General features: G+C 36.5%; 1 protein-coding gene across 1 annotated transcript; it reads right to left on the reverse strand.

Annotated features, from left to right (window-relative positions):
- Nucleotides 1–1736: 1736 nt before the first annotated feature.
- On the reverse strand, nt 1737–6317 carry LOC147581943 (uncharacterized). The gene is made up of 3 exons (XM_086702920.1): nt 6259–6317; nt 3980–4012; nt 1737–2256 (listed from the first exon to the last, which is right to left on the reverse strand). Exons 1-3 carry the CDS (start codon nt 6310–6312, stop codon nt 1792–1794), a joined length of 552 nt encoding a protein of 183 aa, XP_086559046.1. The 5' UTR covers nt 6313–6317; the 3' UTR covers nt 1737–1791.
- Between the last annotated feature and the right edge of the window lie 12019 nt (nt 6318–18336).

Here is an 18336-nt window from a genome sequence, read left to right on the forward strand (position 1 = left end):
AAGACTAATCTGCCATTTATACCTTGCGGTCTTTGGAAAGTCTCATAAATTCTCATAGCTTCAGTTTCCTCATCTCTAAAAAGCAGACAATGATATTAGCTTTACAGGGTTGTTATGAGTATTAAATGGGAATCAATATAAAGACTTTTTAGTGCAGTAACAGCCCTGGAACTATTCTAAGTGTTCTACAGTTGGTATCCATGATTATTATTTTTGTCACATAATAGGGATAATTCTCATTTCTATTTGTAATTAGGAGCACCTATTTTCAGAAATAGGAGCAATATGTGATATTCTCCAATATCTTCAATATTTGTTAAGGATCATGTTATATCATGATGTGTATGTTTCGGTCAATATAGCAAGAGAGCTTTTCTATGGGTTGTGATTTAGTTTATATTTCTGTTCTCAAGGCTAATTGTAGTATTTGTTAAAATATTTCATATATATATATATTTCGTGTGCCTTATTAGAGTTGGTAGGTCCTGAAAGAAGGAGGGAGCATTCCTTTATGTCAAGTACATACTTTGTGGGGTTTAATAAACTTTTTTTTTTTTTTTTTGAGACAGAGAGAGACAGAGCATGAGCAGGGGAGGGGCAGAGAGAGAGGGAGACACAGAATCTGAAGGAGGCTCTAGGCTCTGAGCTGTCAGCACAGAGACCTACGCAGGGCTCGAACTCACGGACTATGAGATCATGACCTGAGCTGAAGTCGGACGCTTAACCGATTGAACCACCCAGGCACCCCAGATTTAATAAACTTTGAAGTATACACTAACTTTTATTTACAAAGGCCCTAATTATAAGTGATTATTTCAGGGAAATAAAACACATTTTAGCACTGGAAACAGAAGGTCAAAATACATATTAGTGATCTTTCAAAATCTTTCTTTCTTTTGTAGGAATCTGCTAGCATTGCATTTACAGATATAACCTATCAACTCAAGGAAACCAAATTTAGTTTTTGAAATAAAAAAAGTATTAAGAGTTTTTAATCCATATGGCAGAGTTAAAAACTAGTTTTCTTTTGTTTTTTTTTTTAATTTTTTTTCAACGTTTTTTTATTTATTTTTGGGACAGAGAGAGACAGAGCATGAACGGGGGAGGGGCAGAGAGAGAGGGAGACACAGAATCGGAAACAGGCTCCAGGCTCCGAGCCATCAGCCCAGAGCCCGACGCGGGGCTCGAACTCACGTACCGGGAGATCGTGACCTGGCTGAAGTCGGACGCTTAACCGACTGCGCCACCCAGGCGCCCCTTCTTTTGTTTTTAAATATGAAATTCATTGTCAAATTCGTTTCCATACAACACCCAGTGCTCATCCCAACAGGTGCCCTCCTCAATACCCATCATCCACCCACCCCTCCCTCCCACCCTCCATAAACCCTCAGTTTGTTCTTAGTTTTTAGGAGTCTCTTATGTTTTGGCTCCCTCCCTCTCTAACCATTTTTTTTCCTTCTCCTCCCCCATGGTCTTCTGTTAAGTTTCTCAGGATCCACGTAGGAGTGAAAACATATGGAATCTGTCCTTCTCTGTATGACTTATTTCACTTCGCATAACACTTTCCAGTTCCATCCACGTTGCCACAAAAGGCCATATTTCATTCTTTCTCATTGCCATGTCATTTTCTTTTTATTTCTTTTGATGTGGGAAAAACCCACCTGCCCTTATTTAGGCACATTGTAAAGTTACTCATTTAGTTAGAAAACATTTTGGAAAGTATCGTTTACCTTGATTTGCCTTGGTCTCCTTGTGGTTTGGTACGTTTGTAATCTTGGACTGTTGTGGAATTTACTGAATTACTTGTTGCTGGTTGACAGTAGTAGGGTTAGCTGCTGGGGCAGTGGTAGTGCCAGACACAGGGGCATTGGTGATGTCTTCAGATTGGGGGGTGTTGGGAGCCATGGTGGTGGATGTCACGCCTGCAGTTTTTCCCGCAGAAACAGTGGCAGTGGTGGTGTTGGCAGCAGCAGTGGTGGTGGTATAAATTAGGATTGGGGCAGCACTAGAAGGGGCTGATGGTGCTTGAGGATTTACAGTGTTCTCAGGTGGTGATATAGGTCTGGGTGGTGGACCAGGTGGGCTTTGGTGATGGTGGGGGGAGTGAGGGGGATGGCGACCTCTGTGGGGTTCATGACGACCGTGGTGACCATATGGACTTCCAGGAGCCGTTTCAGATTTTGCAAAATATCCTCTTGACAGCTTAGAACTTAATTGTTTAAGTAGTTTTAAATGCTCTTCGGAACTTTCACTAAACTTAAGAGAGAATATGAAACACAATTGTTTTATACAGGTGAGATGCATAAACTTGAACTCAGGCTTTAAAAATATGTCTATATTATCACTGAAATTTGGGTAAATATTCTAACTTCATTCCGTAAGTAATTTGATTGGTGTTCCTACCAAGTAGAGGGTTTTGAGTTGTGACGTTTTGTGAAATATAAAGTAAACTGTATCTCTGCTATTCTTAAAGCCTGGTAGTTTTATTATAGATTTTCCCAGCATGTGATCCATTATAGCCAAAATGTTGAAAAAATTTTTGTGGTCAAATGACTGTGGAAAAGATTTGGGTAAACACATTTCTTTACTATAGGATTTATTAGAGTTATTAATATAATATGCTATGAATATTTAGCATATCCAAGGGATATGTAATATTTCCCAAACTTACTTTATCATGGAAGTGTGTGTATATGTGTGTGTGTGTATCATTTATTCATACTAGTATTTTAGTGTTTCATGGAGACCCTTTTGGGACATGCTGTTCTGATTTTTATCCTAGAAAAAAACATAATGCACTTTATTGCTCTGAATAGAGAATAAAAGGAAACTATGGAAGCTTTGCATTGCTCTGTGTTCATAGACCCCAAATGTGAGATTGATAGAGCATTCCATGAATCCATGTTGTTCACTCACTTGCACAGAATTGCAGACATTAAGAGCTGGAAGTACCTTAGATCAGGCAGTGCATACCTACCCAGTGAAAACCTCATTATAGCAAGGCCAGGGACAATTTTAATTGTCTTTAGTTACATGGGCTTTTAACCTGATATTCCCTTCAGACTTCCATTTAAACCCTTCTCATTTTGTCTTCACAGGCAGGAGTTGATTCTTGGGATTCTAAATATGACACTCCTCATGCCTCATCATGAAACATTAGTTACCAAAGTGCATAAATTCTAAGAAATAGTTGGACACTTGACTTTATGATGAAGGAGAAATAAGTTGCCAAAATTATCATAAACTTTCAAGGTACGTCTAGAATTTTTTTCTAAATATCAGCACAATTTGTGTCACTAAACCTAGACATTGTTTATTCCACTGTTTGTCCTGCATTAGAAGCAGGAGAATGTTTTGGATTTTAAGGATTCATTTAGGGTACTTGTCTTAGAAGGGGCAAAAGGTAGAGCAGGGGATGTAACAGGATGATGTGACAGTATTTTCAGGTAACACACCTTGCCATGCAGCCCACTTCCACTGGGACACAAAATGGGGATTATGAGAATTTAAAAAAATGGCAGAGAGTGGAAACAGGGATTTGTGATTTGGAAAAGTCTTTCCAGATGATTCTGAATTTTTTTTCTCCATGAAAAACCATTGTTTTTGAGGAAAAAAACCTAGGTTTTTGCATTTTTAGGATCATAGGAAATGTTCCCTACTAAAAAAAAAATTAACATTTATAAAGAGAAAGACATTTACATTGAACAAACAAATGTAGATAGGTTTTGGTACTGAAGTCTAGGTGAACTTTGCTTTTTATGTGCTAAGTTGCTCTGCTCCCACTGCAGATTTATATGTATCAAAGAGGCAGGCAACTGGAGGCAAGGTTTCGGTGTTCACAGAACTATTTCTGCTGAAGGACTCTCTTAAGTTGGGAATAAAAGAAAATATTTGCACCTTATCAACTCTTCAGCCATAACTGACTTTTGATTATGAATGAAAATATAAAAAGATAACTAGAAATATAAACAAAACTTACCCTGAAGCTTTTCCGCTTATGTGCACCAGCTGGCTAAAATGGGAATAGAGAATACAAATGTATATATAAAAAATTAGACCCAGAGCATATATGGTATTTCAAGAATACTGATTGTAAGTTGTTTGAGGGTAATATGTGGTTGGGTTAGGTGAATAGAATGGAGTACAGTTTTAGAATTTTGAGTGTCATTGTTAAATGTGAGTGACCTTGTAACAGTTTAGAGCACACAGTTCATAGGATAAGGACAATCAGTTTTTCTGGAGGTCTTTAGGCAGAAGTGCTCCTCTCCCTCTACATTCTCATGGATTGTTGCCAACCAGTCTGTAGTTTACAGGTAGTGCAAGATTTGGCTCCTTTCATCATAATAGCTACCATTTACTCAGTGCCAAGCCTGGGGACCACTACAGTATCTTTATAAACTTGACATAAGGAAAAATCAGCCTGTCTTTTTGGGAGAGAAAGTGGGTGATGGCCAACAGGCACATGAAAAGATGTTCAGCATCGCTCTTTATCAGGGAAATACAAATCAAAACCACACTCAGGTATCACCTCACGCCAGTCAGAGTGGCCAAAATGAACAAATCAAGAGACTATAGATGCTGGAGAGGATGTGGAGAAACGGGAACCCTCTTGCACTGTTGGTGGGAATGCAAATTGGTGCAGCCGCTCTGGAAAGCAGTGTGGAGGTTCCTCAGAAAATTAAAAATAGACCTACCCTATGACCCAGCAATAGCACTGCTAGGAATTTATCCAAGGGACACAGGAGTACTGATGCATAGGGGCACTTGTACCCCAATGTTCATAGCAGCACTCTCAACAATAGCCAAATTATGGAAAGAGCCTAAATATCCATCAACTGATGAATGGATAAAGAAATTGTGGTTTATATACACAATGGAATACTACGTGGCAATGAGAAAAAATGAAATATGGCCTTTTGTAGCAACGTGGATGGAACTGGAGAGTGTGATGCTAAGTGAAATAAGCCATACAGAGAAAGACAGATACCATATGGTTTCACTCTTATGTGGATCCTGAGAAACTTAACAGGAACCCATGGGGGAGGGGAAGGAAAAAAAAAAAAAAAAGAGGTTAGAGTGGGAGAGAGCCAAAGCATAAGAGACTGTTGAGAACTGAGAACAAACTAAGGGTTGATGGGGGGTGGGAGGGAGGAGAGGGTGGGTGATGGGTATTGAGGAGGGCACCTTTTGGGATGAGCACTGGGTGTTGTATGGAAACCAATTTGACAATAAATTTCATATATAAATAAAAAAATAGGGGCGCCTGGGTGGCGCAGTCGGTTAAGCGTCCGGCTTCAGCCAGGTCACGATCTCGCGGTCCGGGAGTTCGAGCCCCGCGTCAGGCTCTGGGCTGATGGCTCAGAGCCTGGAGCCTGTTTCCGATTCTATGTCTCCCTCTCTCTGCCCCTCCCCTGTTCATGCTCTGTCTCTCTCTCTCCCAAAAATAAATAAACGTTGAAAAAAAAATTAAAAAATAATAATAATAATAAAAATAAATAAATAAATAAATAAACATTAAAAAAAATTAAAAAAAAAAACAAAGAGCTCTGGAACAAGGTTTTTCACTGGATGGAAATTCCTTGCTGTTACATTTTAGCATGGAACAACAGGGAAGAGGCACTGTGTTAGTAGTGCCCGTAAGACATTGGTTGTTCATGAAATGATACTGGATTAGGTTTGCAGCAATAAGCCTTAGACAGTGTAACCTACCCTTTAGATAATGTAATGTAGGTGCAAGCTTAAGGTAAACAAATCTAAAAATGTTAAGGGGATAGCAAGCACATGCTTTTGATTGGAAAGTTATATATCATGTCTAGAATTTCTTAATTTTTTTTATCCATGTGGAATCCCTTATATGGTTAGAAATGTATTTTATAGTGTTCCCTATAATCAGTTTTCTTCTTCAGACTTCCTTCTTTTTGAGGCGCTTACCAAAGACTAAATGTTATTCAGGAATGCTATTTCAGAAGTGGAATCAGAATACATAATTTAAAATCATAACACTACAATATCCTACTTACACATGTTGGCAATTCTAAAGACTAAAAATGTGTGGAAAAAAATAAAAATGTTGATTGAATCTGAAGGTCAACAAAAAGGTTACAAAGAAAGTTAAATTAAGATTTTAGGCAAAAATAAAATTAAAGAAGGTTTGTGTGAATTAAAGTTAGGTTAACATAAAACAATGAACTGAATGTACACCTTATGATTAAGAACTAAGTAAGGAAATTAACATAGGTGAAGATATTTGCTATTTACCGAGAAGCAAGCAGTGACAATCAAGATGGCACCGATCAAAATGAGAGCCTTCATTTTGTCTTAGGGTCTTCTAGAAGTAGGCAGCAAAAGGTGATGCTTTATTGGTAGAAGAATAAAAATTATCATTTTGTTTTTGCTAAATTTTAACCAAAGGAAAAACATTTATATATGTTAAAGCATGTCTATGGCATATGTTATATATATGGTATAATAAAAAATTATCAAATTTATAAGAAGAATAGTCCAACAAATATGTGCAAAGTTTACGAATAAGGAATTACCATGGCAATACCAATATAGATAAAAATGTAGACAGAAGTTAACCCTTGTCTTATTGTCAAGAAAACAGAGAACTTATTTTTGAGCTACTATTTTATAATTACTGAAGACTTATTTGAGAACCTAAAACCAAATTATGATCAAGACGGTGAAGCTGATATCTTTGCACACAGCCATTGGTTCTATTAACTGAGATAATTTTTTTGAAAAACAGTATGGAAATATGCAAAAGATGAAAATGTTTGTATCTTTAACCTAAATAATCTGTCTTCAGAATGATCTTCAGTAAATTAACCAATAGGAAAAAATTTAAATCATTTTAATGTTACTTATAGGTAAGAAAATTTGGATACTGATAATCATGAAGACTTTATAGAAATTTAAAAAATGCTTGTTATAATAAGTGAAAAGTTTAACTACCATACTGTATGTAATTTATTCAAATAACACAAGTGAAAAGTTTAAATAGCACGCTGTATATATTATTCAAATGGACAAGAGAGGAAATGTAAATGAAGGATAAAATAAGTGTGATATGATGGTTTAATATGTATGTGTATTTTGTTATTAAAATTTTACAGTGTTTTGTTGGTTTTATAATTTAAACACATAAAAGAAATCAAGAAATTGCCATTAAAATAATCTTCTGGCTCTGATTTTGACCTTACCCACTTACATAGACTTACATAGACTTTACATACTTGCATAGACTTTAGACAAAAAATTTTTAACATTAATTTATAACTTAAAAATATGACAAGCAGGAATATGAGATATTCATATTAATATTGCCATTAGTATTATTTTTATTATTCATGAGTAACTTTTAGAAATTTGACATTTCTGCTAAATCTTTTATTTTCTTTTGATATGATCATTATTTCTAGATTCTCCTATTGATAGTAAATGCAAAAGAACCAAATCCACCAAATCCAAACCTCTCCAATTGAAGTTCTTTGAGGTCTTTTATAAAGTTATCTTTTCTTGGGGAACCTGGATAGCTCAGTTGGTTGGGTGTCTGACTCTTGATCTCAGCTCAGGTCATGATCTCAAGGTTTGTGAGTTCCAGCCCCTCCTTGGGCTCTGGGCTGACAGTACAGAGCCTGCTTGAAATTCTGTCTCTTCTTCTCTGTCTGCCTCTCTCCTGCTCTCTCTCTCTAGATAAATAAATAAACTTAAAAAAAGTTATGTTTTCTTCATAACTTTACATTTATATATCATACTTCAGTAATGAATCATATATATATTTTTTGTCACTATCCATTTAACTAATTCTTCTCCCAAAGAAGAAAAGTAGCTACGTAGAGGAATCAGTGACTAATTGTTTATGCTTACAAAATCTCATGTTCAAATGTGACCACTTTTCTAATCTTTAAGTTACTGCTTTAAAGACAAGATAGCCGTTGGAGTGCCTGGGTGACTCAGTTGGTTAAACGTCTGACTGCGACTCAGGTCATGATCTCATGGTTCCTGAGTCTGAACACCAGCTGGGACTCTGTGCTGAGAGCTCAGAGCCTGGAGACTGTTTCAGATTCCGTGTCTCCCTCTCTCCCTGCCCCTCCCCCACTTGTTCTCTATCTTTCTGTCTCTCTCAAAAATAAATAAACATTAAAAAAAAAAAAAAAAGAAACCATGATAGCCACAATCCAATTGATGGAGAATTACTACTAGCTTTAGCAATGATTTTATTAAGTAGGACATCTCCTTTTGATTATAAGGGAAAGATCACTGGATCAATAGTCATTGGAATTGAGCTTCAGTTGTCAAACCCTGGTCACATTGTTTAACCTGAGGCCCAGTTTCTGCTTTTAAAATGGAGTCATTAATTTATGATGAAATTGTCACAACTCAATAAACCCAAGAATAAGAATTGAAAACCAAATTAATAAGTGTATCTCTATATGTGAAACAGTCACAGTCTCAAGTAAAATATAAGGAACATTTAGATATTTACCTGCCTTTCCCTTTGTAATAAGAGATAAATAGAATGGAAACATTCAATTGATAAAAATTAAAAAAGGCAGGCCCATTGATTTCTTGCAAAATTAGTAAAATATAATATATATATACATATATATGTACATACATATATAATATGTGTGTGTGTATATATATATATATATTTATTTATACACACACACACATATATATGTTCATGCCACTGAAAACAGTTTTGTTATTGTAGGTACAAAATTATAATATGGATTCATGTCTAAAAAAGGAATCATTTTAAAACTGGGATTCCAGAGGACAAGCTATTTTTATTATTATTTTTTACTGAAATTGTTAACATTTTATTAATGTATAAGTGACTAGAGCCTATAGATTGATGATTTATTAAAGCAACTCAATTTATTTTCTATTTATCACATTTTCATTTTTTTAAAATTTTTTTATCACGTTCATTATTTTGAGAGAGAGAGAGAGACAGAGTGCGAAAGGGGGTGGGGGCAGAGAGAGAGGAGACACAGAATCCAAAGCAGGCTCCAAGCTCTGAGCGTCAGTGTAGAGCCCTACACGGGGTTGGAACCCACAAGCGGTGAGATCGTGACCTGAACCGAAGTCAGACACTCAGCTGAGCTACCCAGGCTCCCCTATCATATTTTCTTTCAAATGCATTGTCTATTAGAATTATATGGAAAACAGTTTGAGATATGGAAAATGATGATTATAATAATTAGAAACAAGATATAATCAAAATCTAAGGAAAACTGATTTAAGTCTTCGAAATTTTAAAAATGATACCATAACAAGGGATCCTCTTTCTGCCTGTCCAGCAATGTCAGCCTTACCTCAGGTTTTGAAGTCTGGAAGCTTGGAGAAAGAGTACAAGTAATTCATGCCTTATAAAGGATTTTTCCCCCTATTATCCTTTCTATTTTGTTCCTATCAAACTTATTATTCTTATTCTTATTATTTTAGCATTTGCTTCGGGGCTAATCCAAATTTTTTCCTGAAGCAAAAAATGGAGTGTTACAATCTTCAAAAGCTGACATTTCTCCTTTTCCTTTTTTTTTTTTTTTGAAACATCACGGCTGATTAACTGTGCATCAGAAAAATTGAAGGCTTATTCTTCATAATTTAAATATAATGCTCTGAGGCAATTTCTTTCCTTTATTTCAAATAGTGTTTTCTCAAATAACTTGACATTTTAGTAACAAAGCAGTAATTATTGAAACTTGAATATAAACCCTAGGTCTGTGAACACTTTCATAATTAAGACTGCTGTTTATATTTGCCTTACTATTGTGTGATAATGTTGTGGACTCTGATCTGGCAGAAAGTATTTGAAGATGGTCGCTTCTTTTGTGTTCATCTTTAGCTTTGTAGGATAAAGTAATTCATTCCTGAAAGTTAATTTTTAGAGATTCTAACATGAGCTCAACTTTAAACATTAGTAACTATAGGGTAGCTGCAAACACGGCATTCTTTTCTTGCCTTTTCTGGACATAAAAATGAGAAAAAGATAGTTAGTGAACCATTTTGACACCACTTAACATGCTGACATTAAGATTAATAATTCCTTAATTAAATTGTCAAGTAAGATATGTCATGTGCCACAGTACTTATCTTGCTCAGAAGAAATGTACCAGTTAGTAAATAATACAAAATGTGAACATTATAGTAAGTTGACATTTGCTTTCATGTAAGTTTTACTTACTTGAAAATGTCATACATTGGGGCGCCTGGGTGGCGCAGTCGGTTAAGCGTCCGACTTCAGCCAGGTCACGATCTCGCGGTCCGTGAGTTCGAGCCCCGCGTCAGGCTCTGGGCTGATGGCTCGGAGCCTGGAGCCTGTTTCCGATTCTGTGTCTCCCTCTCTCTCTGCCCCTCCCCCGTTCATGCTCTGTCTCTCTCTGTCCCAAAAATAAATAAAAAACGTTGAAAAAAAAAATTAAAAAAAAAAAGAAAATGTCATACATCATGACAAAGATAGGTAAACATCATGTCCTTACACCTGAATGGTCTACTGGTGGGTAAAGAGATTTGTAATAGTTTTCTTTCAAGTTAGAAGTTAACAATTGTATGTCTTCTGGGCATTAATTTACCCAGTGATGAATTGAAGGTCAAGTGAGAACCTCCAGACTTTTTCTCCTAACAGTGAATTTGAGGGCACTGGACACACTGTCTCCTTGGTTATTGTTTTTTCAGTTCGTTTACGTGATAGATCTATAGATATAGATATAGATATAGATATAGATATAGATATAGATACAGATATAGATATATTTTAAGGATAGCTTATTACAATGAAGGCAACCTAAAATCCAAATCAAGATGCAGACCTAGATCTGTGTGCTTTTACATAGAATATACTTTTGCATATGAAGAAACTGTGACTTGAGAAAATAGCTAGGTCATAGTTTTAACAGCCAATATTTTAACCCAAATTTGTTGATCTTTACAGCTTTTACTTTTCCCTGCAGCAAGATATTTTTAAGTGTGTTTGACTTCTGTTAGGAAAATTTTTGATTAATTATGATACTGAATAAGCTATGGACAGAGAATTATCTTAGGCATTTTTGTGTCTTTATCAACTGATAGATTTTCTGGCAAAAATTTAGGTGATAAATAGTGTTTTTGACCAAGTTAATAGATATCATGAACTTCCTTTCCTTTTCTGATTTTGTTGTAAATTATATCTAATCCAAACTTCTGTAGAATTAGAGGGGCGCCTGGGTGGCTCAGTCATTAAGCGTCAGACTCTTGGTTTCTGCTCAGGTCACGATCTCATGGTTTGTGAGTTCAAGTCCCATGTTGGATTCTATGCAGACAGTGCAGAGCCTGCTTAGGATTCTCTCTCCCTCTCTCTGTTCCTCTTCCTCTCCCCCTCCCCTGCTGTCTCTCTGTCTCTGTCTCTCTCAAATGAATATGACAAACAAAAAATGAAAATAAAAACAATTCTGTAGAGTGAGAGAAAATGTGAGGATTTCAACTTATAGGATGCTTGTTCTCATTAAAGAGAGGCAGCCAACTTGGTTAAGAACAACTACCAATTGGAGCTCATACTCAAGCTTTCATCTTTCTACCTAAAATTTTCATGTTGAAGTGTCTGTGTAGTTAAGGCTGTGCTCATTTTATTACCATTCTGGTTGATGGTACAAATGGAATACACTCATATTGATAATTGATACTGATAATCATACTGATAATTGATACTGATAACTATTCTTACTGATTCCTACTCTAGTTTCTTCTCTCTCTACTTCTTGCTTCCTCTACATACCCAATACAACTTTTACATTTCCACTAAAATAATCTTTCTAAAACACAATTAAGATATTAGCCCCTTAAAACTTTTGATGTTTTCCATTTTATACAATAGCATCTCTCAACCCATGTTATATAGAGCATTATCTCCTAAGTCTATTTAAAGTTTTTAATTTTTTTATTTTGAGAGAGACAGAGAGTGTGAGCAGGGGAGGGGCAGAGAGAAGGAGAGAGAGAGAAACCCCGGCCAGCTTCATACTGTCTGTGGGGAGCCTGATGCGGGGCTTGAACTCATGAACTGAACCATGAGATCATGACCTGAGCCAAAATCAAGAGTCAGATGCTTAACCGACTGAGCCACCCAGGCGCCCCAGTTCCTAGGGATATTTACTGGAGCTCCTTGAAAATACAGCTCAATGACCACTTCATATACATATTCTCATTTAAAGACTCCAGGATATTCACCCCAACATTTTAGCAATGCATTTTACCTTGGAAGTCTTTTTAGCTCCTGCAAAAAAAAAAAAAAAAAAAAAAAAAAAAAAGCCATTAATTCCTGTGAAACTAGCTCAGGAATGAGTTGTTATGTGAAATTTTAAGTCTAAGTTGATAACACATGGTGTGATGGCTAATTTTATGTTAATTTGCCTAGGTTATGGTGACTGTTTGTCGAATACTAGTCTAGATGTTTCTGTGAAGGTATCTTATGGATGTGACTAACGTTTGTGATCTGTTGACTTTAACTAAAGCTGATTACCATCCCTAACGTGGATGAGCCTCATTTTATCAGTCAAAGGCATTAAGAGCAAAGACTGAAGTTTCCTAAAAAAGAAGGAATTCTGCCTAGAGACTGAAACAGAGAATCTGTATCAGAGGTTCCAGCCTGCAGTATTGCTCTGTGGATTTTGGACCCAAGATTGTAATATCAACTCAACCTGAATTTCTAGCCTGCCAGCTAGTGTTGTGGGTTTCACCCTCCACAGTCTCCACAATTACATGAGCCAATTTTTAAAAATTTTCTACATCCATCCATACATCTATCCATCCATCTATCCATCAATCATTGGTTCTGTTTCTCTGGAGAACCTGACCAATACACATAGTCTGACACAGTTTGATTATTTTTGCTTTTGTGAGGCTATAATATCAGGTACAACTTGGTATATCTGTTACCATTCTTTCCCAGATTCTCTGTGCTTTAAACTTACTTGAGTATTATTGAGCCCACCAAGTACAGTTGGACCTTGAACAATGTGCGGGTTAGGGGTCCCAGCATCCTACATAGTCGAAAATCCATGTATAACTTTTGACTCCCCCCAAACTTAACTGCTAATAACCTACTGGTGAAGTCTTACTGGTAATATAATCAGTCTCTTGACACATATTTTGTATGTTATATGTATGATATACTGTATTCTTACAATAAAGTAAGCTAGACCAGATAAAATGTTATTAAGGAAATCATAAGGAAGAGAAAATACATTTATAGTACTGTACTGTATTTACCAAAAAACAAAAACAAAAACAAAAACAAAAATAAACAAACCACTAACAACAAAAAAACCCCATGTAAATTGACCTGTGGAACTCAAACCTGTGTTATTCAAGGGTCAACTCTACTTTTATGCTTCTGGATTTTTGCCCTTGCCTTCCTCCCCTCAGCTTGAACCCAGTAATCCCCTTCTTGTCCTGGTAAACTCATTATTTATTTCTGAGTATCCAGCTTATGCCATCTTTCCTCCAAGAGCATTCATAGCCTCATAAATGAAATCACTATTCACTCTTTCATTTAATTAATTCATCTAGTAGATGTTTATTGAGCATCTACTGTGTTCAAAGCTGTCAGAAGTGAGCAGTGGACAAGAGGGGTATGATCTCTTTTCTTAGAATGGGGTGATCAGTGCTGTTTATTCAGGACACTCTATGACTGTTGTTGTGGAGCCATTATTAATACTGTCTTCTTTCAGTCTCACAAGTAGTTTGGTTTTGATGATAAATTATGTGGTCTTCTTCATTATCAAACATACAGTTTAGTAAGGGAGACAAACTTTAAGCAGGTGTTGTGAGTTGAATTATGTCTTTCCCTTACCTCCAAATATGTTGGAGTCGTAACTCCCAGAACCTGATAACATGACCTTATTAAATTTGGGGTCTTTGAAGATGTAACAAAATTAAGAGGAGGTCATGCTGGATTAAGGGTCTTAATCCGATGACTGGTATCTTTATAAGTGGAGAGAAATTTGAACATGGAGACACACAAGAGAATATCATGTGATGAGGGAGGCAGAGATTGTAATGATGTGTTCATAAGCCAGAATGTGAAGGACAGCTAGCAACCACCAGAAGCTAGAAGCAAGAAAAGATCTTCCCCTTGAACTTTCAGAGAGCAGAAGCCCTGCTGACACCTTGACTTCAGACTTCTAATCTTCAGAACCGTGAAGAGAATACATTTCTATTGTTCTAAGTCATCTAGTTTGCGGTAATTTATTTACAGCTTTCCTAGCAAATCAATACAACAGGTAACTTGAAAAATTATGTGTGTTACATAAAGCAAGATATTTTGTGCTATGAGACAATATGATGGGAAAATACAGAGGCCTATCTGGTTGGAGGAAATGATATTTTGGGAATTTTAACAAGTGTCAGGAAGAGTATAGCATGTTTAGTGATACCGACACAAAACATAGCTTGATGCTCTAAAGAAACCAACAGATCGGGGCGCCTGGGTGGCGCAGTCGGTTAAGCGTCCGACTTCAGCCAGGTCACGATCTCCCGGTCCGTGAGTTCGAGACCCGCGTCAGGCTCTGGGCTGATGGCTCAGAGCCTGGAGCCTGTTTCCGATTCTGTGTCTCCCTCTCTCTCTGCCCCTCCCCGTTCATGCTCTGTCTCTCTCTGTCCCAAAAATAAATAAAAACGTTGAAAAAAAATAAAAAAAAAAAAAAAAAGAAACCAACAGATCTATATAGGTAAGATTTAAGAGTATAAGTTGACAGTAGGATGTCGTGAGGCCGCATAGATTAGCAATGTCCTGGTTGTGGAGAATCTGACAAATAACAAAATGATTTTGGACTTTATTCTGAAGTTGGTAGAAAGTCACTAGAGCATTTTGAGTATGAAGCTGGAAGTGGCATGATACATTTGTGATATAAAATGATATTCTTGCTTGATAAAACTTGCAATAAAGAAGAGGCAATGGGAATGGAGGCAAGTGGATTCCTGAAGACCCCAGAGGTGAAAACTTTGTTTTTGTTGTTGCACGTGGGAAAAGGGAGAGGGGTGTGAAGGAGGAGTGCCAGTTTCCAGCTTGGACAACTGTGCAGATGGTATCTTTTGTTTGAGACAGAAAATATTAGAAGAGAAAAATGAAGGAAGGGGAATGCCAGTTTCAGTTTAGACTTCTGTTATCTTTGAAGTGTATGTGAAAAATGCAAAAGAACATACCAGTGGTATTGTGGAAATAGACTGCAGACTCAAAGTTTAGTTCATGTATCATTTATTTGCTTCTAATCTGCAACAGGTGGAAGAATTGGGTAATGCACATATATTAAACACATACTGGCCCAGTTCCCCAGTCTTCTTGGTACCTCAAAGTTACAAATGTTCTTTAATGTATCCTTATGTAGAACATCTCTTTAGGAGAACTTTCTTTATGGTCAGGGTCATTTCCTTTTTAAACTGGTTCTCTCTCTCTCTCTCTCTCTCTCATTCCCTTTCTCTCTCCCTGTTTGTCTCTCATATTGGATCAGGAATTCCTTAAAACATGAAAAATAGGTTTATGGCACAGGGTAGGAGGAGCTGTGGGTAAGGGTTACAGTGAGGCTTGTGAATATATGAGGGTTTGAACAGGGGTTACGTTAGGACAGAGAGGAACTTTGGACAGAGGTATCTTGTGTCAAAGCAAACTATAAATAGGATATCTTGTGACTTAGGGGAATCTTTTATCAAATACAATAAAGTATAAGTGATATTATTGAAGAATATATATGGTGAATGGGATACACAGGTTATTACATCTAGAGGTGGTTAGAGAAGCTAGTACTTGAGGTGAGTCATGAAAGATGATTAAATATTTACCATGTGAACCTGCAGAGAATTCTGGGGACAGAGAGTATGAAGAATAAAGACACAGGAACTTGAAACTGTTTGTATTCTTAGTACGATACTTCAGTTTTAACCAACAGAAAACTTCAACCCAAACTCATTTAACTAGAATGTAAAATGTATTGTCTCAGATAGATAAGCAGACCAGGCTTATTATATGAGGGTTTGACATATGATGTGACTACAACTCAGTTCTTTATATTTTTTGCCTCTTATTTCTTCAGCGTTGGCTTTATTTTCAGCAGCATGCCTCCTTGTGATCCCTAGATGGCTCCAGAAGCTCCTTGCACTACATGTTTCCAGACTGACATTTCTTTCAGAAGTTTATTTTCCACAAATGTGTTCTCTTTGCTCTAATTGATTTACGTGCTTATTCTTGAATGACCATGGTAAGGTGTATGGGACACTGAGCAATTAGGTCTTTGATGGAATTGGGGGGGGGGCGGTCTATCTCACTGAAACGTGTGGAAGTAAAAGAGTTGTATTACAAATAAAATTTTATAGCAGGCAGGGGTTAAAAGCTAGGTCAAAAACAGTAATTGTCACTCACATTAAGGAAACTTTAATTCCCCACATTTCTTCATTTATAGACATTTATTGAGTACGTACTAGGTACTCTTCAGCTCAGTAGTCATGGATCCCAGCTGTCAGGGAGTATACGTTTAGTATTTTGTATAGATAGAGTGTAGTGTGTGAAAGGAGGGCAGGAGAAGTAAAGGTGCGATGAGGAAAAAGGTGGGTGGAGGGAAATCATGTAGAGAGGCTTGTGTGCCTTGCTGAAGAGTTTGGACTTTATCATAAAGACAGTAAGTAAAGATAGCAAGTCAAGGGCTTTAGAAGAAAGATGAGGACTTCAGGGCATAATTAATTGGTGGGAAAGAAGACAAGAGGGGGATTGCCAGTTACGGGATTGAAGGCAGGCTGAAAGAAGGGAGTCATGACCCTGGGTCCACAACCTGAGCTGGAATCAAGAGTCAGACACTCAACTGACTGAGCCATCCCGGTACACCCTATTTTTTAAACAAAGCCCCTGAAAGAAACTATGGTTGCAGTTTATAAAATAATGAGGCTTTCAGCTTGCTGCCTATCTCAAGTCTAAGGTTGATTTGAGGAAAAAAATGATTAAAACCTTAAATAGCTTTCAACAAGCACCATATAATTTGGTTCTTGCCTACTTTCTCAGTTTCAGCTTGAAGTCTTTCTCAACTGACACGTGTTCCAATCACGTGATCTGTTCATTTCCTTGAGAAACTTGGGCCATTTCTAGCCTCAGGGCTTCAGGTGTGTTGTGTCCTCAACTCTTCATATTTGTCAGTCTTTGTTTAAATCTCACTTTCTCAGAGACAACTTCCCTGGATCTAAACTTATGTGAAGTCTGCAGCTATAATCTCTTATTATTTTTGTTTGTAATACCCAACACAGTCTGTAGTTGGCATTGCTTCATATGTGATTGAGACTATTTGTTTAATATTTCTCTTTTCCAGTGGATTAATTTCCATGATGGGGGAGGCTTTGTCATTTGGTTCAGTATAGCATCCACAAGAGGCTTTTGAGGTATTTGGACCATAGCAGGTACAGAAAAAATATTTTATAAATGAAAAATGATGTTGACAATCATTCATCCCCCTGGTGTACACTTTATATTCTGGATTTCATGCATTTGTAAATGCACAAAAGCAGAGAATGAAATAATGCATTTAAACTTCATTTAGAAGTTTAATGTGAAATTTCCCTTTTCCCCTATGTGATTAAATCTTTTATAGACCATTTAAAAAATGCATACTGTTGCTTTATATGGGTATACAGAAATGTAACCAGTTCCATGTCACCGGAATTTTAGATTATTACTTTTAGTGTTTTCTTTTATAAACATATAGAATTAAATGAATGCCGTTGCCAACATCCTTTTTTTGTAAAACTGTGAGAGCCAGGAGAGCATAGTGATTAAGAGAGCATGAGCTATGAAGGACTGCCTGGTTTGAAGCCTTTACTACATAGTAACTATGAGGCTTGGGCATGTTATATAGATTTGCTGACTCAGTTTCTTTATTGGTAAAATGGGTATAATATTGTTCTTTCTTATAGGATTGTCATGAAAAGCCAGTGTTATTCTAAATGTGAACCCAACAAAACCTGTAATAACTGTCAGCTATTTTAAAGAAAATTTTAAGAAAGTTCTTAGTTGCAAAATAGGCCAAAATGTTTAAATATTTTTAATACATGTTGCGTGTACTTTTAAACTGCCTCCCAGAAAGGGTGGAGAAATTTGCACTAGCCAACAATGAATATTTAAAATTCTCATTGTCAATTGTCAAATGGATATATATAAATAAATATATATATATATATTACAAAATATATGTAATAGTTTCACTTTCTTTAAATACTATAATCATTGACTTTTTCTTATGTTTACTGGCAATTTGTATTTCATGAATTATTTATCTCTACTGCTCATTTAAAATGCTTTCTTTTTAGGAGTTCTTC

This window comes from Puma concolor, chromosome B1 (assembly GCF_028749965.1).
Source record: "Puma concolor isolate L17-30 chromosome B1, mPumCon1.1.hap2, whole genome shotgun sequence".
Taxonomy (NCBI): Eukaryota; Metazoa; Chordata; class Mammalia; order Carnivora; family Felidae; genus Puma; species Puma concolor.

Bases quoted from the DNA above. Each gene is read 5' to 3' on its own strand.
- LOC147581943 (XM_086702920.1), bottom strand. From the start codon at position 6,312: ATGAAGGCTCTCATTTTGATCGGTGCCATCTTGATTGTCACTGCTTGC. The intron at 4,013-6,258 runs GTAAATAGCAAA...TTCCCATTTTAG, and splicing joins TTGTCACTGCTTGCTTCTCG to CCAGCTGGTGCACATAAGCG. The intron at 2,257-3,979 runs GTAAGTTTTGTT...TTCTCTCTTAAG, and splicing joins ATAAGCGGAAAAGCTTCAGG to TTTAGTGAAAGTTCCGAAGA.